Below are 25,463 nucleotides of genomic sequence, written 5' to 3' on the forward strand. Positions count from 1 at the left end.
TGGGCACCTCCTGCAAAGGCGGCGGCACCGGAGACAGGTGGCGCTAGGTTTCCGCCGAACTTCAGGTTTTCACTTTTCACTCCGCCATAATTCAATGATTTCGTGCTATACTTCTTTATATTATAATTAAATTCAACCTCATTCTTCTAACTTAAAGGTTTTGAACACTTGATGATTTAAGATAGTATCAGAGTCCATAAAATCCAAAAAAGTATTTGTCTAATATAAAAAATGTGATCCGATCTATAATGACGAACTCAAAAGAGGCATGATCTTAAAAGACATGTTAAGAATCTCACGTTGAAAAAATTAAAGTACCTTACATTTCTTATAAGATATATGATCTATTTCTTTTATTGTCGATTGATTTTGAGATAACTTAATACTATCAAATATGGTAAAAAAAATGTAATATACCCAAGCTTGATATTCCAACTTAGAGATTAGAGAAATTTGATCCCTTCATTCCTACAATTGTGCCAAAAAAAAAAATCCCAACATACACGTTCAATTTTGAGTTATTTTGATTAAGTTACAATTGGGTAAAATTGAAAGTTTAGACTAAAACTAATGTATTACTTTAAGTTTAATGTAAAGTTAGAATTTTTATAAGGGGTAAGTGTAGATTTATTATTTTTTTTAAAAAAAAAATTTTGAACACTTCAAAATTAATAATACAAATACTATTTCGACTCTTTCTTATAATAATTATAGGTACTCTAGGTATACTTTTTACATTTAAATTCTTAAATGGACCATTTTTTAACTAATTTTTACAATAACTTAACTTTGATTTGCCCTTTCAAATAGTTTTTAAAAATAAATGTTATTTTAGTTGTAATCCACAAATTTTTATGTTACTTTCTTTTTTCTTTTTTATTTTTTCATAAATATAAACTGTCAAGTACGATTTGAGCAGCTAAAACAAATATAATTTGTTTGACATATGGATATGTTAACAAATAAAAAAACTTAGAATTCTCTTAACTCTTCATTGTACTTCGATAGGATTTGAACATATTTTGATAGTAATGGACATTTTTTTTTTCTAGGAATAGAAATATAAGAAGGTACATATCGCATAATGAGTCATGGATTCATAATTTGTTTTTGTAAATTATAATCTTGGAGATATATTTTCTCGTTAGCACTATTAAAAATGCAGATATTAAATGATTATATAAGTACATAAGCATCTCTAATCATATACCACACTACCACAATTTATTGATTTACCCCACTTTTTAATATAAATGAAAAATTTGCATGCGGGTCTTAGGCACTCTTCTGGTACAAATACATCATTGAAGTTGACCTGTGAGAGAGTATTCACACGATATGGTGTCGAGTCGAGTACACTCTATCCCCTAAATATTAAAGTATTGATATGATTTATCTTTATCCATCAACTTAAGTTTTTTTACTCTATCGATAATTTAACATAGTATCAGAGTTAAAGATCAAGTGTTCAAATTCATGCCATATTATTTCTTCCTTAATTATAATATCAGAACAAGAGGTCTAATAGAGCTTTTTTTTTCCTATAAATTTTGAATCTTATTTAGAATAACCTCGAAGAGATATAATATTAGAAGTTAGAACTAAATTTACATTTTATCATATTTGTCAATTCACCCTTTTGATGAGAATATAATTTAATTTTCACTTTAATTTGACTTGCTTAGTGATTAATCATTATTATATTTCATGATGGGCATTTTTGAGTTCCAGAGTGCCAACCTCTTGCAACCATTATTACTTCAAATATCATTACACATTTGATAATATTCACTTAAAATTTTCGTTCACCTAATCTTAAACTAGTTTAAGATCGATCATTAATTTTTGTTTAGAACTTCTTTCATTATTGCTCGCGATGATTGCGATCATGTAATTATTAAAGATTTATAAACAAAATAGTTAGTTTCATTATGAATTATTATATTGCTTTTAATTTTGCATGCATATGCGCCTTTAATCTTGATCCTTCAAATATTAACCTAAATATACATACATTAGGATAATAATTTATACATCATAATTAATCTAAAATATAGTTTCATCGTAATTAACACATTTTTTTTTTTAGAAAATTAGACTCCTCCTAACCTTATGGTGCCACATACCCCTCTTTTTTTTTTCTTTTTTAAAAAAAAAAAATTGAAATTTTAGTCTTTCATCTTCCTTTTTTTTTTAAAAAAAAAAAGAAAAAAGTTTTCTTGCTCCCAATCTCAAGTTCCATTCCCATGGCTGCTCTTCTTCTTCACCATCAAATTTGTTTATTTTTCTCTTTGTTCCTACATTTCCTTTTCTGCTTTTATTTTCTGTCTTCCTTTTGTTTTGTTTTTTTCCCCCTTTTTAGGTCTTAATCCCAAGCTCCACTCCCATGGTTCCCTCTTTTTTTCATCATAAATTTGCAAATTGAAAAAAAAAAGACTCTTACTGGAGACTGATGAAAAATATTAGATTTAATTGGATTTGGTCTTGTTTTATGGAAGTTGTTCAGAATTTTGCCAAAAAAAAAAATATATATATATATGATTTGGAAGAAAATGGCGGAATAACACTTTAGCCCAATAAAAAATTCAAAATTTGATGGTGGATGAAAAACTCTCGAGAGAGTTGAGAGAAATTTAGAGAGAATATGGTGGGGATTTTTGCATTAGGATTTCCAACCATTTTACAATAGTAAAAATAACAAATTTAAATGCAACAAATCTAGAAGCCTATTGAGATTTTACATAATATAAACATAACCTAAACTAAATTAACATAATAGAAAATGCTATTAAATGAAAAAATGAAAAAGAAAGGGACGAACAAATACCTCTTGAAAATTTTAAAATTTAATGATAGAGAAGAAGAGAGGATACAGTGGAGAATAAAGAATCAAAGAGAAAGAAAGGGATGAACTAATGATTAAAAAAATGAACGAGTGCTAAAGAAAAAAGAAAAAAATGGAGCTTGAAATTTGGAGGAAAAAAGAAACCAAGAAAAACCGGAGATAGAACGAAGAAAGAAAAACAAATATATCAGGGATGTTTAAATGACCCGACAATTGGAATAATTTGAACTATCCAATCATAAATATAAGGATTGAGTTGAGCTAGTTTTGTTATTGGATTAGATTGGTTTACACTTTTCTATTTTTGTTGTGTTAGGTTGTGTCATGGGTTGGCTAAAAGAAATTAGGTTGACCAAATCCAATCCGAATTTTATTTGTTTATTTGTTTAAAATGGGATTAATTTTGTGAATTTTTAATATTTTCATTTAAAATTGTTATGATAGTTGTCTTTGTTTAAAATTTGTAATAAATATCATAATATTTGGTATTTAACCTTTGAATTTTATGAAGATTTGGTTATTAATCATATGTTCTAGATAAATTTATATATTTTTAATTAAAAAAGAAAAAAAAATTATAATCCGAGAATCTAACCCAACCCAAATTTTAAGAATTGGATTGGATTGGGTTGAAAACTTTATTTGTGTTTTTTGAATTGTCAATCCAACCATCTAAAAATATCCAACTCAATCAAACCTAATCCATGTACATTGTAGAAGTGAAATGCCTCAATTTAAGACTTTTTTTAGAGTGACATGTGGTACTATTATAGACAAATATTTATTGTTGAAATCTTTATACTCATAATTTTGGTACTAAAAAATCATGGACAGATCTTTGTTGTTCAAATCTTTATATACATAATTTTGGTACTAAAAAATCACGGACAAATCTTCATCTATCTTTTGGGTTTAAATTAAAATAGGTTTATTATCGTGGTTGTTGTTTTTATTATTATGGTAGTGATTACTATTATCATTATTGTCGACAAATCAATATTAACTTCAAGAATAATGTAGTTGTTGAAAGTAATGACAACAATAGGACATCGTAGAATAAATTTTTGAAAATAAAGTGATTGAAGAAATAAATTTTAGAAATAAGGTTAAAGAACAAACTACTGACAAAAATAGACTAGGATTGGTTGTGATAAAAATCGTGTACCCGATATACGATTTTCAATAATCGTGTCACCACCAAGGTGACTGTCATGAGTCCAAAATCATGGACCACATCTATAAGTTTTTTTTTTTTATTTACAATTTTCTTTCTTTCGTGGCCCATCGCTTTCTTTGGTGAAAGGATTGGAATATGAAAATAAATGGGAAAAAAATATCAAATATGAATATGAAAATTATAATTAATTGAATGAGGAAAGCGAATGGTTAATTTTATGAAGAGATAGCTGTAGACATTGAAATATGAAAATAAAGAACTGCGATAGATATTGGAATATGAAAATTTTAATTATTTAAATGAGAAAAATGAGAGGCCAAATTTTGGAGAGATTTTTGAAGAAGAAAGAGAAAGAGAAGAACGAAAAGAAAGAGAAGGAGAAAGTGAAGAAGAAGAAAGAGAGTGAGGGACATAATTTTAGGGAGATTTTTGGGGAGGGGAGATTTTTGGGAACAGACCTATAAAGAGAGGTGGATTTTGGGGAGAATTTGAAGAGTGGATCCTTGTGTACCCGATTCACGATTTTCTTTTGTACACATGTATCTCTATTGGCAAAATTTGAAGCCAAATAGAGTTTAAATTGTAGACCGGATACTAGGGGTGTACATCGGTCGATCGGTGGCGGTTCCAGGAGAAAATTGGCATAAAAAACCAACCAAAAAAAAAGTGTGAAATTCGGTCGATCGTCGGTTTTGTCGGTTTGTTTTTTTTTTCTTCTTTTTTTCATAGCTGAAGGTGAATGAAAAGGAAAAATGAATTGATGAAGTGTTTTTTTTAGGTTAATATAATTTGCAATTTTTAAAATTTTAAATCTATCATTTTTTATGAAAAAAATAAAATCAATCATGTAGTGAATTTTGAAAATTAGGCAACATAAAAAAAATTAATACTAAAATAGTAGGTTTGGGCTTGAGTTGGTGGTAGTGGGCGTGTTTTTATACTTATTTAGAAAAACAAAAAAAACTATATATATATCGGTTGGTTGATGTTCCAATTTTTTATAGGAAAATAGAATTTTTATCGGTTGGATCAGTTTTCAATGCTTTTATATACACCGTGGGTATACAATTTAAGATAAATTACCACGTACACATTTTCTTATAATCGTGTATTAGGTCCACAATTTCTCAACCCTATTTTTATTAGTATTTTTTCTTCAACTCTAATTTTGTCATTACTTATCAAAATAACATTATTAAAAAAAAAAAAAAAAAACCATTTTCTGAATTCTTCCTTATTTGGGCCATTGATGTCTAATGAATTGGGTTGTTCATGGGTAATTGGCAAAGGGGTTTTCTACCCATCGTGGAGATCCACAAATTTATATTAGGTGTACAAGTTTATTTACATGTAATATTTTAGATCGAAACAACAAAATTCAAGTGACGTCAATAAAGTTAAATCAAAGTTTATTCTTTAAATTTTTGGGATTATATATGTTTGGTCCCTAAACTTAAAAATGAATTTTAAAATGTATCGAGTAGAATCTTCAAATTTCAAGTATGTCTAATAAATCTATGAACTTTCAATTTTCTGTATGATAGATTATAGAACTAATTGACATTTATCAAATCTTGCGGATTCACTAGACATAAAATAAAAAGTTTGAGTGTTGAATGAGAAATTTTGGCGAATCAGAAGTTGCCACATCATCAACGAAAACCCGAGTCTATTGGAAAAATTATAAGTTAAAGTCGCTCGAGCTCAACCCAATTCAAGTCCATGGTAAAATTTTGGGTCAAATTAAAGATTAAGCTCAAACCTAATATTTCAGCCCAACAATAAATGGGTCCAAGCCCAACTTTAACCCAAGCCCAATTTGGACTCAATTATTGGGCCCAAGCCCATGTAAACTCCATGAGAAACCTCGTCTTACCTCCCTATTTGAAGGGAGGAGGTTGGAAGAATGTAAGGTCAAAGCTCTTTGAAAATCGGAAGTTTTGAAGCTCCGAGGATCTAAAAACACAACTCCTTCAAAGCTCTGAAAATCAGAAAACATACTAAAGTTTTGAAGATCAGAAAACATATTAAAGCCCTAAAGATTTAAGCTTCCAAGATCCAATACTTAAAGCTCTCAAGATCCAAATACTGAAGCTCCTAATTCTTGAAAACCAACGGAAGCTTTAAGTGTTGAAGACTGAAGTCTCCAATTTTGAAGAATTGAAGATCTGAACTATTTGAAGTTTAGAAGATTTCAACAAACTGACTGTATTTTCACAACCTACTAGCTAAAGATTCAATCTCCAGAAGCTCTCCTCATTTGGAAGAGTCAGAAATTTTACATCCCAGATGGTCTAGAGACAATTCTCCTAACAACCAGAAGACTCCTGACTCCTAAAGTCCTTCGGAGATACAAGCATTTTTAACATCACGCGCTTCACTTCTTCAAATCAAGCATACACATTCAATTGAGAGAGAATTAGATGATCAAGTACTAGAGATCGAATCACATTGCATCAAATCAACATCAACATCAACATCGACTCAAATTCAACTTCACGAAACAAGTTTCTCCAGAAATCTCATGCGAACGGTCTCATTATACACAAATTTCAATCTTATATATAACTGTTTAGTTAATTTTTGAAAATTTAGTACAAACCAATCAACTATTGAGAATTTAGAAACATGTTAGAAATTTTTTAAAGTTGAATGACAGAGCCACAAACATGAAGGTACTAAATTTATAGTTTAATTTATCAATTATTGCATTTTAATAAACTATCATGTATATTATCAATCTGTTTAATAAACAAACTAAAAAAATATGACTTTATACATACATAATTAAATTGTTTAAATAAATAAACCAAAAAAGAAAAAAGAAAAAGAGACTTGAAATAATTTGTAATTCCTTTTCCCCTGAAAATGAGTTAAAGTTATTGAGGCATCTTATGCCTGTTGGCTAGCAAATATCATTAGAATACTAATAAATAACAAAATCAAAGTTAAAATTTGAAATAATTCAAAATTCATGACATTTATAAAATATATGATTTAGAATGGATTTTTCAGGTAAAAATTTTTTATTAGTTAAATTTTACCAAAAATAATGATTTCTATTTAACTTATTTATGTTCTAAATGTATGATATACGGTTGATAATATTAAATAAAATCCATATTAATTATGTACTCAAAACTCTCTGACATTCTAAATTTGAGTACAATAAAAAAATATGAATATTTTCACTTTTATTCATCTTTCATATGTTTTTCTTTTATTATATTTATAAATAAATGGACTCATTTATTATATTTAAAAGTGATCTTTAGCTTTTTTTTCACTTTTTATTTATTTATTTACTACTATCCTTATTATTATTTTAGATAAGCGTTTGACGGGAGAAAAAAAACCTAATAGATTCGAATTTTACTTTGTTCTCACCTTTAATCTTCTAACAACATACAATTTTCTGTGACAAATTTCTTTTCAAGATTTCGAAATGTTAATAATGGTTGGCTATTTTTCAATTCAAGCTCTAAAAAATGGCCATTCATTCAATTTTCCTCAAAGTATCTCATTGGTTTATTTAAATTTTACGAAAAATATCAAATTATACTCCTAAATTTTGAATGTGTATCAATAACATAAACTAATAATTATATCAATTTAAACTCTAAATTATGTTATGATAGGATAAACATCGTGTGAGACTTTATAATTTTGTCAATTAAACTTTAAAACTTTCCTAAGCAAAACAATTTAGGAGGATTTTGGGTAAGAAGTTGGTTATTATAATCCTAGGTTATTATAGTAAGGTTATAGTAGTTTGTGTTTGAGTTATAGGTTATTTTAGTTTGGGTTATAATAGTATGTGTTTGAGGTGTAAACTATTTTAGTTTGAGAATGAAATAGTAAACACTATAGCAAAGAATGAAAAAAATGATGAATGTAAAGTAGTAAAAACTGTAGCAAATAGTAAATAATATAGCATATGTTGGTTTTGAAATAGTGTTGCTGTAGTTAATTGAGGAATACAAAATAGAATTTACTAAATATAAAATAGTATTTACTGTAATAAGGGGTGGTTATTATTGTCTTAGGATAATTATTGTCCCAAACACACTCATAGACTTTTAATTAAATTTTTCTTTGAAAATTACCTATGCATTAATTCTAATTGTCCAATTTGTTCATCCGTTATTTAAAGAAGTCCACACGGGTAAGAATTGATTCACTATTACAAAACTGGCTTTAATGTCGATTTAAAACTAACATTATAGGGGTACAATGTCGGTTGTAAACCGACACTGAAGATTGTGTTATAAAAGGTCTTTAATGTCAATTGCCTTTAATGTCAATCGTCTTTAATGTCTTTTTTAAATCGACATTATATATAATCAAAATTTCAATGTTAATTATCTTCAATGTCGATTGAAAACCGACATTGTACACCATCTTTAATGTCAGTTGAAAACTGACATTGTACACTATTTTCTATATCGATTTTTTACCCATTTTTTCCAATAATTGACTGATATTCTTTTTAATGTCTCATTTTTCTAAAATGTTCGATCCATTTCTAATGTCGATCAAAACTAAAATCCAATATTAAACGTCTCATTTTGCGTCAGAAAATGTCCATTATCACATTTATTAAAAAATATAAAAATTAAAATTATTTGTTGCAATGTGTGCTTGCTATGGTAAATGCATGTTTGTTGTTATGTATATGGCAAGCCAAAAATATTTCTCTTCTACCTATAAATCCACATAACCCCAACCTAAAATATAACAATGTTACAACAATACACTCTACCATAAAATAAAATTTAAAATTACCTAAAATACAATAACACTTTCATAAAACTACGACAAAAACATCATATCCAACACTTCCACTGCTTTGTTGTGGAATCATACTTCTATCATCAACGCTATTACGGCTTGAATCTTCCCTATGAATCTGTAAAATAGAGAATAGAACAAAAAAGACCACATAAAACATACCATCTTAATATATAATACATTTGAAAGACATATTTCTTTGACTTTATATAGTGCACACCCTCTGATTGGAGTGCAACACAGATTGTTTTTAACTACTTAATAAGACATCATCAACTTAGATTGACAGGTTTTCTTTTGTATCTCCTTGCAAAAGGGATGTCTTTATCCCTTGTTTCTCAAACAATAAAATAAAATATCTTATATGATCCATCTAAACAATAATTATGAAACATCATAAATATGGATATGAAACCAAACTTACCTTTTTCATCAAGGATACTGCAGAGCTTAAACTTAAAAATTAGAAAAAATGGCCATAATATTTAGTAGTTTTTTAGGTGAGCAAAAATAGAAATAAATTAAGGTCATAGTATTACTATAGCCACCAAATTTACTTGCCAATGTTGTTTTACTTGCTACTGAAATGTGGTTTATGCACCAGGAAGAAGTACATAGGGGTCATGACCTCTTTCCTGCAGCAGTATCAGAAGTAAAGTTAAAATCAGCACGCTAGGGCATCTGTTTATGTCTAAAAGATTAACAATTAATACTGTCGCTTAAAAATGAATGTTCATTGTGTTCCTGAGTTCGAGTGTTAAAGTCTCGTGAAAACTTTGAAACAAATTATAGCTCAAATAAAAAATTGACTAAAGAATATAGATCAAACCTTCACATGTTTAAAATTGTTTAGTTTTGACTAATCTAAATGCTCAAACTTAAAGAACCAACCTTGATTGGTTTGGTTTCCTTAGTTCAAAGGTCATACCGATTCATATGCAATACCCCATTTTAGGAGAATGTTGTGTGGTATAATACTTACTTTCCACCTTCAATCAGCCCTTGTGTTGCTTGCTCTAGAATATTTTGAACTCTTTCACTACCCGTTGGGGCGAGGCGAATATACTCCAATGCTCTAAACTACTGATAGAACAAACTCCGCAGCTTGTCAACAACATGGTCAATATAATGCAAATGTAAAAACTTGGATTTCATTGTAACAAGATTATAGATAAATGGAGTCGAAAGGCTCCATAAGAAAAAAAATTAGCTCCTGGTAAAGGACATGCCATATTGAAAGTTGAAATCATGTATGATAACTATTTAGTTTTTAGATTTTCTTTTAAATAAGTCTATAGGCACTACTTCTATTCTTTCTTTGTCCTGGTCTAATTTTTATCAATAGTTTTAAAACCAAGCCAAATTTTAAAATCTAAAAAATGTAGCTTCTGAATATTTGCTTTTATTTTTCTAATTTGGCTAAAAATTCAACCATTGTACTTAAGAAAAATGTAAATCATTGTAAGACGCGAGGAAGAATTAATTTTACAAACTCTTATATTTTGGAAAATTTTCGCTAGCATAACGACGCTACCACAACAAAAACAAAAATTTTACCTTGAACTTGTTCAAAGAAACACACTCCTGATAATATTCTACAGCCACTTCTTCTCAATAGAACTACCAGAATTCCCAAAAAAATAAATATTGAACACTTCACAAAATAAATCCAACAAACCTTGTTAAAAACTAACCAATTGTATTCAATGACAACTCAAGCAAACTAAACTAATATCTATTACAAGTTGTCAACTAAAAAAGCTAAGAACCAACTTAAGTTTAAAACAATTTCGAATTCCAAAATCCAACTGAGGCCCTCCATACCCACCTGACTTCCTTTTGAAGGAACTCTTATCAAAGAGAACCCATGGGTGGAAGCACGATCAATCCAAATTCATCGTGACAGAATTACAAGCATTCAAAAACATACAAACTAGTTATCATACAAACTAGTTATGCATCTACTAACAAATTACGACATGCTTTCATAAATAAATACAAAAGAACGAAAGACTTACCTTTAAAGGACTTTTCTTCTGACTTTCTCTCGCTCTCGTGGAGTCTAAAACTGCAACCTCTCGCTATCTCTACGATCGTCTACCCAATCGTCTAGTCAATCACGAACAATCTTCTCTACGAACAAGTAACCTCTCGAACACCACCACTCAATAACCTTGGTATTCTCGGAGTGAGAATCCAAGAGGTGTGGGCTTTGTTGGATTTGGTAGAGGTTTGGAGGAAACAACGATCAAACTCAACGACCAAACAAGTGGGAGAGTATAGTGTCTATCACATAGACTTTGTGCTTAATCGCTTAGTAAAATTTCAGCAGGTACACGATCGTTTAGGAAATTAGGTGTGATCATTTACATGATCGTTAGTGAAGCTCGCTTTCCACGCGATCGTTTAGAAAAAGCTACACGATCGTTTAGAGAATGACGTGTGTACACGATTGTTTAGACAAACACTTGATGACTGTCGTGTAATCTCTCATGAGCTAAATGATAGGTTGTGTACTTAATAAAGTGACCCTTTAAAAAATGAAAACATTTTTCATTTTATCCTTTTATTATGAAAATTGAATACAATCTCCCACTTTCATGCACGGTTAAGGAGAAACCACCTACAATTATCTCATAATTGTTTTAATTATAAATAAATATAATAACTAACTTATCACATTATATTTATAACCTATAAATTAATATCACATCATATGTAACATTTAAACCATAGTTCTTTTCTCCTTTATTTGATATAAATCATATTTATATCATGTTTCTCCAATTAATGTATCTCATACAGATATATTTCTGTGTCCATTGGATATAACTAGTCAACAGTACGATAACCCTTCACAGATGCTCGTAAGTACAGCTGGGCCAATTTACTGTTTGCCCCTGTAGTTACATCTAACTCCTTAAGTACCACTGATCTCTCTAATAAATAATACATCATAGTCCTACTATGAGTGGACACCTCTCAAGCCATGAGAAGGTGTGTGGCGCCACATCGTCTAAGCCTCGGAATCAGCCCTTAAGGGAGCAATCTATCTACTTACCTCTACTTCGAGAAATGAGTGAATTTCATCTTGTGTAGCTGAGTTCCTAGTTTCCCAATCAGATGAATCCCCAAAGTGGTAGATTTGAGTCGGCGATCTGGCCACTCACACCCATGTAAATCAAAGGACTGCCCTCGAAGGCAGGAGTTCCCAACTCATTCAGGATTAAGGTCATGTTACCTATGGTCATCCTAGTGAAGTGAAGTCTCTGTCATAAACGACGTTATATAACGAGACTATATACTTTGTGGTCCGATCTTATATAAACTCCTTTGTATAGGACATCCTCGCTCGCATGTCTCCACATGAATGATCAGGATTAGACCATCTGTAGCACGTCACAAGACTTGTAGCTATCTACAAAGTGGGCCACATCCGTAGTGTCACCTGGATAAGGTTTCCCTCCTATATCCATATACTACAGACCATTTTGGTTATCACTTAAGGCATGATCCATTTGTATGTCTCCACATATATGCTTAAGTTACAACGACAACCAGGGATCTTAGTTTATTGGTTTGTGGTAAATGCAAATAAAACATCTCATGTTTCATAAACAATAGTGAAGAAAATATCTCATATTATTACATCACAAGCATTTGTTCATACATATGTTTACAAGCTACAGGACTCTACGAGAGTTTAGGGCATCAATCCCAATACTTTTGTACATAAACTCGTAAGGTAACATCTTACACTTTCTAAAAACAAGGTCATTTGGAGGAGAAAGTTCATAGATTTTAAGTTAAATAAGAAAAAGTTACCTCATGTTGATTCGACCCATTTGGAGGAGAAAGTAGAGATTCAATAGCTAATACTCTAATTTGAAGAAAAAAAAAGGGCCACTAATAGTAGCCAATATAAGAAAATAAATAACCAATAATAAATATTTAACAAACGCGAAGGTATAATTACTTACTACAACAACATTTACAAGTGAATTTTTCTAGCATTCTGAACCCAATCAGAGATAATTCCATCTCCTATTTGAAAATGAGACTGCAATAGGAAAATTGATACAATGTATCTTAACCCACGTAGGTTTGCATCACATGAAGAATCAAAGAAAAATAAATAATCTTTTGTACTCAACTATTAGCAAAAAGATCATATTAAAGCTTAGCACCATTTTCCTTAACATCTCATCTAATCAAATTGTTTGTCATAATCAACAGAAGTAATTAAATAATCTCTACAATTCAATTTTTCTTACTCAGTAAAGAAAATTATCTTCAAAATGGAACAACTTGAATCGTGAATACACAAAACCTATCGTAAATCTAGTCTCACATTAGTTACAAATAGATAAAATCTTATATACATAAATAAATAACAACACTATTGGCATGACACACATCAAATAGAACTCCAAAGTAAAGCCACATACTAAAAAAGGAGACAATGTCAAATTGAGTTGGGAGTTTTTTTCTTTTTTTGTTTACTTATCAAGAATGTTTCTAAAGAACCAAAAAAGTTACAACAGGAAATTTAAAACAAACAAAAAGTACCATGAAGTTGTCCAGTCGGGGATCAACTCCCAACTCAATAGAAGATCTAGGAGGATGATTTTCACGACTAATTTCTTCAAAAGGAGAAGCTACTTGTGGTGGAGCTCCAATCTTAAAAACACATCAAAATTTGAAAAAACATGACAATCTCAAATACATCTAAAACACATTGAAAAACATATGATTCATAAAGAGAGAGGTAAAAAGGGAAGGAAAAAAAAAAAAGAGAAGAAAAATTGTAAATTTTTTGGCATTCAATGTAAGTAGAAATCAGTTTGGGATAAAGGGGATGGTTGACAATTTGAGTTTTGACTTCAAGGTGAAGCATATCATCATCCACCATTAAGGCTTCGTGAATCCCTACACAACCGGTGCTTGCAATGGCTTCACCTCCAACAACACCATTAGAATATGAGGTTATAACAGAGTTGTGAAGCCTGTAAAATTCTTCCATTTCCTCATACAACAAAGCTTGGAAGATTGAATTTTCTTTGTCTTAACTTCAAAAAAAAAAAAATCCTAGAGAGAAACATAAGTCATAACTGTTAAGTGAGAGGAAAGTTTAGGTTATAAAAAGAGAAGGAAAACAGAGATAACAATTCGATAACATCCACTATTGACAGCATTAGAAACAAGTATCCCATGACAGGTCCAACGGCGGAAGCCAACATCTACAATGTTAGAGCCTTCAAATTGGTGTGTGCCCTAAATATTTCAACACACCGTGGCGCAGGGATTGTGATTGCGAATCAGGTTCATTTAACCAACTCTTTAATAAAAGATTTGTAAGTAAGTAAGTTCAGGTAGCCATTGACGCATGCAAGTTTCCTAAACTCTCCATTCTTGCAAGCAACAACGGGAATAGGGTAATAGTTCCAACTACAAGAATGTGATAATAGAAGATGAAAAAAAGACTATAATAAATATTCTAAATTGATTCATACATCAAAATTTAGAAATTTAATTAAAATATTAAATGTCTCGCTATGTTGACTTTGCCATTAATACCATTTAATTTGAAGGTTACTACTAAAGTTATGATTTAATTTTTTTAGTACAATAAAGTAAGATTAGAATCATAAATCTCTTGATTGTTAGCACATACTTATGTCAGTTAACTAATTTCATTTTGACAAGTTACAAGTTAATTCATAATTTTTATAAACTCAACCATATAGAACAGAGAAAATAAAAGTTCAGAAATGGTAAGAATAATTTTAAAATATGGGAAGACCAATACAAATTTATAATACCCTAACTTTTAGGGATTATATCAATTAAAATTCTGAATTAATAATTGTATTGACTTTAATAATGAACTTTTGTAAGTGTATCAAATTATATCGTTCACTACATTTCGTTTAGATAAACATTGTTTTGGATTTAATTATGTTATCAATTAAACCTATAACACTTTCATAAGCAAATCAATATTATAGACTCTAAGTCAAGAATTCTTTTATGAATCAACCATGGATCATTTCTAATCGTTCATGTTGTTACTTTGACATTTGAAAAAAATCCTTATAAGTATATAAATTGATGCATGATTGATTTTCAAATGTAATTGTAATAACGGATATAATTGATTCATTTATGATAAATGTAGAAGTTTAATTTATATAATTATAAGTCTCTCGCAATATTTTTTGTACAAAGTCTAGAAAATGGTGTAAGTTTATATAATTACAAAAACTTAGAGTTTAAATTGATACAATTATTAACTAAGAGTTTTAATTGAAATAAAACTAATGTTTTTGGGATTATAAATTGATATTTTCCCTAAAAATCTTGACCATTATGTCTCTATGTAAGCTTGATTTTTTAGATATCAACACGAGCATAATTCAACTGACATAAAATACATAGTCTTGATCAGTAGAACATGAGTTCAAATCTCCCACCCCAAATATTATTGAATTAAAAGAATTGTTTTTCTGAAGTAAAACACAATTTTAGGTTAAAAAACTATTTTACTCCCTATATTTTCCCTTTCATTTCATCGTAATTGTTGTACTGTTCAATTTAATTCCTTTTATTTTCGATAAGTGTTAGAAAAAAAGTCTTCCTTTTCTTAGAAAAAAACAAAAGTATGAAAATTAACGTTCCTTTCATCAATTTTGAAAATATATCCGCATTTAAGGCAAGATGACGATAACGATGATATAAATACGATAGGGTATGACGTTATGTCAATTTCTAAAAAATTAAGATATGGATACATTAAAGATATATTTCTGTTTTTCTTTTAAAAAAAATATAGGATATAGATACATTTAACATACAAATTAATGACAATGATATAAAATACAATATAAAAAGCAACATCTAAGATGTTGAAGTAAAATAGTCAATAAAGTATAATAGAAAAGTGACTCATATTGATCAGAGAAGATTAGAAGGAGAAGTATGAAGATAATTGAAGAATTTCTTTGTTGAATTGTTGAGGATATTCAAGTGGGTTATATTTTGGTAGACTTATAGAGACTCGAATGTGAAGATAAAGTTTATAGGATTATAGGATTTTGTCTTTTATTTTTTTTCCTTTTAGTTTTGGACTCGAGTAGTGAGTTTCTTGATAGACTGCTTAGTTTTAGATCGAGAAAGATTAAATGAATGCATAAAAATATATACGTCAAATCACGTGTCAGATATACATTTGAAAAATATCTGCTGATACGAATTCTTTGCCTCACAGAATATATGTGCTTCATAGATTATTATTATTATTATTAAACAAATTTCTTTAAAAGTTAACTTGATAGGTAATTTAAGATTTATTGGAGCTAGACTAGAATAGAACTTTAAGTACAATAATCATTAATAAAAACAATATATTAACATTTTCTTTACCAGTGAAGGGTAGCATTGTAATTTGAAGAAAAACCTAATATTTGTCTAAGCCGTTGATGTCCATAATTTTCCGGGGCCGTTTTGTTTCTCCGTTTTTTTTTTTTTTTTTTTGGGCATTCCCATCCATCAAAGGATATTTGGCTATATTCTTATATGCCAAAAAAAAAAAAAAAAAGTTTAAATTCAATTTAATAAGTTTTTTAAATTTTTATTTCATTTATGATAAAAAGTATATTTTTTAATCAAATATTATCACATCATCTTCCGTTACACAATTAACAAAATTATAGATATAAAGATCAATATGGTATAAAACTCAAATCTTGTGAACTAAGGTTAATTATTTGATTTTTTAGTATTATTTTTAAAAATTTAGCCTATTTCATTTACATTTCTTATAAAGATTTTCATATTTCTTAAGTATAATGATTGAATTTTTAGTCAAATTTAAAAAATAAAGACAACTTTTTTAAAGCTATTTTTTAGTTTCCAAAATTTTATTTGATTTTTTAAATTATTAATAAAAAATAGTAAATAAAAAAAATTTAAGAGTAGAAATAGTATCTATGAGCTTAATTTTAAAAAAATAAAAAAATAAAATGGTTCACCAGATCTAAAATGTCAAGTTTTAAAATTCAGGATATAAATTTCTAATTTAAAAGCGTATTTTTAAATGGAAAAAAAAATACTCTGTCAATGCAAAAGAACATTTAATATATATATATATATATATAATAAAGGTGCTTGAAAAAGGCAGCCTATTTTTTGCGGTTTGAGAAGAGCATGAATTTGGATAAAGAAGACAAACAAGCATCGACTCAGACGAATGGATATAAACTCAAATTAAACACATCGCATTTTAACTCCATCAAATAAAATTTAAATAGTTTATTACATTTATATTGCTATTCTTTTTAATCTTAAAATAAATAAATAAATAAATAAATCCCCACATCATTTATATATTTCAAGTCTAAACAACATTTTAAAACTAAAAATGTGTATTCTTTTTATTATATTATTGAATCAATATTCTATAGAGATTTTCTGTGAATTTCCTAATAACCATCAATAATTTTTATGATATAAAAACTTAGTTAATGAATAGTTTATAATTAATTAATCACACTTTGAACAATAAATCCATATTCCTTTGCTGATCGAAATCTAGTGTGCTTTTTTTTTTTTTTTTTTTTTCATTACTTACCATCTTTTTATGTAAATTGTTTGTAATTTGATTTTAAATGTGTCATTTTACGAATATGAAAACTAAAAATTAAATTTTAATTATATTTAATATTAGACTTCCACGTACAAATTAAAGTTGTTTAAAAAGGAAATTTTAACTCGATATGAAGTTTAAAGTTTTTTTTCTAATGTAATATGTGTGCATATATATATATATATATAAGAGTAAGAATTCAAATTTTATTATAAATTATTTTTATAATAAGGGATTTCATATACCAAAAAACAATCTAATTTATTTTTCTAGTTATATGATATCTTAACTTATTAAATTGCGTTCAAATTGATATTTATATATAAAAAGTTAAGATATAAAGTTATTTATATTAAACATAATAAAAATTAAATAATATATATAAAGTTTATTACACGCTATTTATACAAATTTCAAGGCACTAAAATAAAAACACTTTAATTCGTATTTCAATGGAACAAGAATGAAAATGTTCCGAAAAATTCTTTACTGAACTGGAGTTTGAATCAATTGGTGAGAACCATTATTAATTTTGGAAGTAATACCTTATAAAAGGGATAATCTCATTTCTCCTTGAGAAAAAAACTCCATTAATCTTATTCAATATTTCTATTAAGTAAGATCCATAACTTTTTCAATAATAAATCTATTTCTCAACCAATTTGACAAAATACCAAAATACACTGTCACAATTTTGTCATTGACATGTACATTTTTTTAAGCTAAAAAATTTAATTTTCCATCCCATATACTTTTCCTAATAATAAATTATATAAAATTCAATTGACAAAACACCAAATATAGTATCACAAAATACCAAACGCGAATAATAATAATCCGCTACAAATTACCTAAATCCAATTCATTAAAATCATTTAACACAATTAGAAAAATAAAAAACAACAAAATCAGTCTCATTCAATCATATGAGTGCCTCTAAATTGTCATCTTTTGTTTTTTTTTCTTGAAAAAAGTTAAATTATAAGTTCAAATTTTTTTTAAAAAAATGTCTATCAAGTAAATTTAAAATGTGTTTAATTAATAATCTAACTTTTTATTTAATAACTATTTTTTAATTTATTATTACATAGATGTTAAATATGTTGGAAACAATTGAAAAAGTAAAAATTATAAAAGTTAGGTACTAGCCAGCCATACAATGCTTATTTACTCTTTTTTAAAAAAAAAATTGAGAAACTTATTAAATACCATTCTCAAAGCTTAAGTATCAAAACTTGTAATTTGAGGAAAATAAAACAAACAAATAACTTGCAAAAGAAGATAACTAAGAGCTTGTACTATATTTGAGGGTATTAATTATAGTATTCATTGATTAAGTTGAGAATTAAAATGGATAAAATTGCAAGTCCCACCTTAATCCCTATTAAAATGGATTGATTTATCGAAAAATCAGCACGTGGGAACCCAAATGATAATGCACAGACTGGAAACTCCGCCAAAATTCCTTCCATTTCAATTCAATCGAAATTCTTCATCCTCCTCCAAATTCTTAACAATCCCACCAACTTCCATTTTTTCCTTTGATCTATTACCGGCAGCTCACCAGTGATGTCGATTCTTACGATCGGCAGGAGGAGGATTTCGCCGAGGACCGCTTGGGCCACCGGTCGCCGGTTACTCTCTCCCTTCACTTATCAAGGTTCTTCTGCTTCAATCTCTCAGTTGCCGTCCGACCAGACGCCCAAATCCCTTCCACAGCCATTTCCTCAGCTTGCATCCGCTAGTTCCGGTCGTGCGTGGCTTCATTCACATGCTAATCGTTTCGAGGTGAGTTCCATGGTTGGGATTTTTCCTCTCTGTTTGTCGTTTTCCTTTTATTGTTTGCGTTGTTCATGTGATTTCAGTTTCTTTGGATTCTGAGATAGCAGCGCTGTCGATGGTTCTATGTGTTTGTTGTGTCCGCTATGTTAGTCATCATTGTGAAGTGCTTCTCCTTGCAATTATCGGGACAAATTTAGGAATTAGGTGATTGTGAATGTAATTACGGAATTGATTCTTTATGTAGGCGAGTATAAAAGGCGTCTCGAAGATATGTCGATTTTCTAGCCAGGCTGTGGATGGTCTTCCAGTTTTTAGGTTGGTGGATATTCCTTTGGCGCAAACTGGTGAAGGAATTGCTGAATGTGAGCTTCTTAAATGGTTTGTGCAAGAGGTGAAACTAACAATACTTTTTTCCATCTTTCAACGAGGGTCCTTTTGTTTTGGATTTTTTTTCTGGATTTCTTCAAACACTTACGTAATGTTCCAAGCCTAAGCTCAAATTGCTGCAATATTGCCTGTCATGTGAGAGCTGTTAGTGTTGCCTCTGTGTCTGGTTTACTGAGGATGCAGGACTAGTTCATGTGATTTCTATTCTGACAGTTGATTGATTGGATAATTTCTTATTAACTGTAGATGAATATTGATATTTAATCTTTTGGCAGGGGGATGAAGTTGAAGAGTTTCAACCACTTTGTGAAGTTCAGAGTGACAAAGCAACAATCGAAATAACTAGTCGCTACAAGGGAAAAGTTGGCCAACTTTTATATGTTCCAGGTGATATTGTGAAGGTGAGATTTCATCACCCAATTGTTAAGAATATGAACTCATGAAAAGTTTTGTAGTTTGTGAATGGAGAGTAAAAAGAATCATCACACATTGAAATTTGAATGTCTATTTTCTGGAAAATTATTAAGTTGTCAATATATCAAATGAACAGATCGCTAAATGTTTTGTCTCCTTTATATCACAACGTTTTAGCTTGTAGGCTTCTTGCTGAGGTTTGATCGTTATATGTTATCATTATCAACCTTGATAATGTTTCTTCTCTTTTACTCTAGGCAAATTGATTACTGCCTAATTGTTAGGAAAGTACATTTTCCATTCATGCAAAAGCACTCTAGTGATATATTATCACAATATCACATTCCACAGATTGAAAAGAAAAGAGACTAATGTTTTGTCAAATGTTATCACAGGTTGGAGAAACTCTTTTAAAAGTATTCGTCGATGGTTGTGAGAATGAAATCCAGGTTTCAGGGTTAACTGAAGGGCATTTGGCAAAACCTGAAGTAATAGAGACCCAACAGGACAGAAACAAAATTTGTGGAGTTCTGTCCACGCCCCCTGTCCGTGATCTTGCTAAACAACATGGTATAGATATAAATGATGTCTGTGGAACTGGTACAGATGGAAGGGTATTGAAAGAAGATGTTCTTCAGTATGCTGTCGAAAAGGGAATTCTTGAAGAACAGGTTTCTTCTGCTGCTGGTTCTAGAGAGCAATTTGATGAGTCAGAGAACCACACTAATGCACCAGATGGAGTTAGGTGGAGCTCCGAGGATAAGAAAATTCAATTGAGGTAATATTCTTAGGGAGCTATAAGTAAGCTAAGAGTGAATGCTTATCTATATAAACATAATCATGCAATGAGCCGCTGGTACAACATGTCTTTTGATCATTAAAAAACAACTCCTGTTTGAAGCCCCCTTGGAACAACTGTCGTGTGCCTTTGAAGTTTTTTTTTTTTCTACTGGCAAAATAATCATTTCCTTTGCTATGTTCTAATTCTGTATAATTTGGTCGTGTGGTTTACTGGATTTAGAATTGTATGCAACTGATATGTGTTTTATTTTCAGAGGATTCCAACGAGCAATGGTTAAATCTATGACCAATGCTGCAAAGGTTCCCCATTTTCACTACGTAGAGGAGATCAATTGTGATGCACTTCTGGAACTTAAAGCATCTTTCCAAGGAAATACTACCGAACCAAATGTCAAACACACATCTCTTCCATTGTTGATAAAGTCGCTGTCTGTGGCAATGAGCAAATATCCGATGCTAAACAGTTGCTTCAATGAAGAGTCATTTGAGGTCACTCTCAAAGGTATGCAGTAGGGAGATGTTATGTTTGAATCGAATACGTTAAAGAATATGATCCCCTAGATTGGTCAACATGTTCTCCTGTTTTCAATGCCAAAGATGAAATCCTTTTAAACTCGAATTTTTCCGTTGTTCTTATTTGAATTACAATTACATTTATCTTTGGTGCTTGTAGGCTCCCATAATATTGGAATTGCCATGGCTACTCCACATGGTTTGGTTGTGCCAAATATAAAGAATGTTCAGTCCCTTTCTGTTTTGGAGGTTTGTAAATCACCACCCACATATCTTATTTTGCTTAAACGTAACACGGGTTAATTTTTTTGATAGCTTTCTAGTTTCTTAATTGAGTTCAGGAAATTGAATGCTGATCCGTTTAAATCTATAGCCATCAAAGCAGTTGATACTTTTTTAAGATTTGATCTCTTTTTTATTTTATAGCTTTCTTAAACAATTGTCATCCTTTTGCCAATGTTGCCAGCATGTCTTCCTTTCCACTGACGACTTCTCTTTCAAATGCATTTGCTTAGATCACAAAGGAGCTTTCACGCTTACAACTACTGGCAATGGATAACAAGCTTAGCCCTGGGGATATATCTGGCGGCACAATAACCTTAAGCAATATAGGAGCCATTGGTGGAAAATTCGGTTCTCCTTTGCTCAACTTGCCTGAAGTATCTATCATCGCAATCGGCCGAATCAAAAAGGTTCCACAGATTGCTGATGATGGGGACGTGTACCCCACATCGATCATGACGGTGAGCAAACATAAAACCAACCAATAGTTTCTAAAAGCAAACCCCTCAAAGTAAAAATGTATAGTCTAACTATATTTATCATTGACTGACCAACCTCCCTTTTTTATTTCCTCAGGTTAACGTTGGTGCAGACCACAGAGTTCTGGATGGAGCAGCAGTGGCCAAGTTTTGTAACGAGTGGAAGCGATTCATTGAAAATCCAGAGCTTCTTATATTGCATATGAGATGAGAGAAAGTAAATGTATCAATATCCCTCCCTTTGATATAATAAAATGAAAGGGCCGCCATAAGAAAGAAGAAAATGAATCTAACTTTTCAATGTCATGCTAATTGTCTCTTTTCGAGGAGTAAACTCCATGGTTACGTAACGTAATCAAATTTGAAAACTAGACATGGTTTTAGAAAGAAAAACTTCTACAACTCAAATTACAAATTTTCAATTAAAAAATGTCATAGGTTACTGAACTTTTTTTTAAAAGAAGTTTCTACAAATTTTAATTACATCATTAAACAAACAAGTATTGATATTTTTTCGTTCTTCTTTTACAAATTGATGATTAATCATCAAATTACATCAAAGATATGGAAAGCCAAAAAGAATTGGGAAGAAAAGAAAATATTAAAATTGTAATTTTGTAGGACTTTACCCCGGAGGGAGCCCTTCCAGAAATTCTCGAAGGCCAGGGTCGAGCCCAGGCCTAAGAGGGGGTTTGGAAATAGTTTTCAACCAGCAATAGACGCGCTTCGGTTAGAACCTCACTAGCTGCGTCATTGCCCCAAGCGCAAAGATGCTTTCTAACTTCATCTCTCTTTCATTTTATATCCCATCCCCACTTCTCTATCCGAGGTTTTATCGATGTGGGATTTTGTTTTTAACTGTTCTTTCTCTACCCATACATGGACTTGGCCCATCCACCCTAGATCTACTCACTTGTGTTCAATCCAACCATTCCATTGATTTCTCTCTATATTTCCCTATTTTTATGCTATTGATTACACTACACAATACAAAGTTTTTTTTTTTTTTGCTAATAAGAAAAATCGTAAATTTTAAAATTTCATTTGTAAAAATGGTAAAAATGTCTCAAAATTGTAAAAATAGAGAAATAAATTTAAATAATAGAAAATACAAATTGATAAATGACCAAACTACCCCAATGACTAACAATGCATGAGTTGAGGGTGTTTTTTTAGACAACTCGAAAATTCAACTCAAATGACCCAAATAAAGTTTCAAACCCAATCCAATCCTTAAAATTTGGGTTGGGTTGGGTTGGGTCAACTCAATTTTTTTTAGTTAACCCACAACCCAACCTAATAAAAATAGAAAAATTCAACCCAACTCAACCCAAGAACAAAATTAACCCAACCCTACCCTTACATTTTGGGTTGGGTAGTCCGGGTTATTTGGGTTGTCGGATTATTTAAACACTCCTTTTGAGTACAAATAGACCATGTTTCAAAAACAACTCAAAAATTATAAATACACTCTATCTAAACTTCTAGAAGCAAATATATATATATATATATATATAATTATAATCTCAACCAAAAACTAAAAACCAAATAGCATGGTCAAAATCTTAAAAACGATTCGAAAATCTAGAAACTTGTCAATATGGTCCTCACTGAGAAATAATTGGCATTTGCTTCTTCAATAGACGACCACGATGGTGTGTCTATGGTGTGATGGTCACCAATGGTAGCATGCGGCTGCTTAGAGAACCAGTTGATGACGAGCAAAATAAAATTTAACAGTCATGCAAATCGAAATATAGTGATGGTGAGAGAAGAAAGAATGGAAAGTTCTAAAGTTCTAAAGGAGGTGACCCAAGATGCGACCGTGGTGACAAGGGTGTGCTAGCATAGATTTTAAATGAGAGGTTGTGGAGATGTTATGGCTACAAGCTTGCTCCAAATGGAAAATAGGAAATAGAGAAAGAAAAGGATGGGATAAGAAGGAGGTAAAGTAGAATTATGATTTTTCTAAAAAAATATATAATTTTAAATATGTAGGGAGAAAAGTGCTTAGATTTTTTTTTCCACAAAACTTATAAATATATCGAAACTTTGGAAATAATTTTTTTTTTTTTTTTTTTTTTTTTTTTTTTTTTATAAAATGAAACAATATAAAAAAAAAGTCATATCAAAATAATAAATAGGTATATAAATATATTTTATATACCAACGATATATTATTATATCATTAAATTACATTTTAAAAAGTATAAACTATATAAATAGTAATAATATACACGAAAAATTAATATAATAACAAAATACATAAACAAATAATAAAACAAAAATAAAACAAAAATAAAACAAAATATGATAACAAAAGATAAATAGATATTGTTGGAGAAAAATCATGGAGAAACTCTAATTTAAAGTAGGAAACACGAAAAATGAAGGTTAAAATCGCATAACTTCATACTACAATTATACTGTATGTGTAAATGTAGATTATTTAATCTCATACCTTCATGTTACAATTGCATTGTATCTATTAATATATATTAGTTAATTTTCAGAGTCCATCGAGGGCAAATTTGAAATAGGTTAACTTTATATTACATTTTGAAGCTGATAACAACATGTTTAAACGCAAGATTCACAGGTACATTAGAAAATAGTCAACCACTACATAAAAATTATAACTCTAATTCTCCGACGTTCCCCGTGTTGGGTTTTATGTCCTAGAACTCGTGGTTTGTAAACAATAGAACTTATTATGAGAATTTAATAAAGTTGTTATTGAATATATTGTTTTTTAGAAATCCAATAAACCTAAGTCCAAATGATCTATAGTATATGAATAAAGTTGGCGTTAGGGATTCAATTTGTTGATTGGATCACAAATCAATTGTTCATTAGGGGATTAGTGGGACTTAAGGAATAAGAGGTAATTTCAGGATAAAACAGAGATTCGACCTAGCCATTATTACGAGCAATCTGTGAAGGGTTAACTTACTAATCATGGTTATATCGAGTAGATATAATATATCTACAGTGAGGGAAGTTCAACCATTGGCAGGTTAGATCGGTTTAATGAGTTTAGCCGATTAATCTCGGATCGTTGGAGCCCATGATCTGTAGGTCCGCGATATCCCCTACTAACTCGTAAATGGATTAGCTCTAGAATAACGTGATAAGTTAATTTGAAGTGTTCAAATTAGAATTAAATGAAATTGAAGAAATAATATTTAAATATGATTTAAATATTTGAAGATAGAATTGTATAAAAATTAATTTAATATTTGATATTAAATTAATTAGAATTATTTAAATTGTTTAACTAATTATCTATTAATTTTACTAAAGAAATTTGATTTATGAAATTAATTTAGTAAAATTAATAATATTCTC

At 29.8% G+C, this 25,463-nt stretch overlaps 2 protein-coding genes and 1 non-coding gene across 3 annotated transcripts; 2 read left to right on the top strand and 1 right to left on the bottom strand.

Annotated features, from left to right (window-relative positions):
- Positions 1-18,694: 18,694 nt before the first annotated feature.
- On the top strand, positions 18,695-22,421 carry BCE2 (2-oxoacid dehydrogenases acyltransferase family protein). Its single transcript, XM_039027445.2, has 8 exons — positions 18,695-19,245; positions 19,484-19,630; positions 19,902-20,027; positions 20,436-20,818; positions 21,096-21,343; positions 21,515-21,603; positions 21,870-22,097; positions 22,213-22,421. Exons 1-8 carry the CDS (start codon positions 19,027-19,029, stop codon positions 22,324-22,326), a joined length of 1,554 nt encoding a protein of 517 aa, XP_038883373.1. The 5' UTR covers positions 18,695-19,026; the 3' UTR covers positions 22,327-22,421.
- A 68-nt stretch (positions 22,422-22,489) lies between these two features.
- On the top strand, positions 22,490-22,887 carry LOC120076207 (syntaxin KNOLLE-like protein). Its single transcript, XM_039029976.2, has 2 exons — positions 22,490-22,553; positions 22,737-22,887. Exons 1-2 carry the CDS (start codon positions 22,490-22,492, stop codon positions 22,832-22,834), a joined length of 162 nt encoding a protein of 53 aa, XP_038885904.1. The 3' UTR covers positions 22,835-22,887.
- LOC120070428 (U4 spliceosomal RNA) lies at positions 22,737-22,887 on the bottom strand. The gene has a single exon (XR_005479922.1). It is a non-coding gene; the product is annotated as a U4 spliceosomal RNA (small nuclear RNA).
- Positions 22,888-25,463: the final 2,576 nt, after the last annotated feature.

Source organism: Benincasa hispida, chromosome 1 (assembly GCF_027475165.1).
Source record: "Benincasa hispida cultivar pf3 chromosome 1, pf3_genome.v1.1, whole genome shotgun sequence".
NCBI classification, from domain to species: domain Eukaryota; kingdom Viridiplantae; phylum Streptophyta; class Magnoliopsida; order Cucurbitales; family Cucurbitaceae; genus Benincasa; species Benincasa hispida.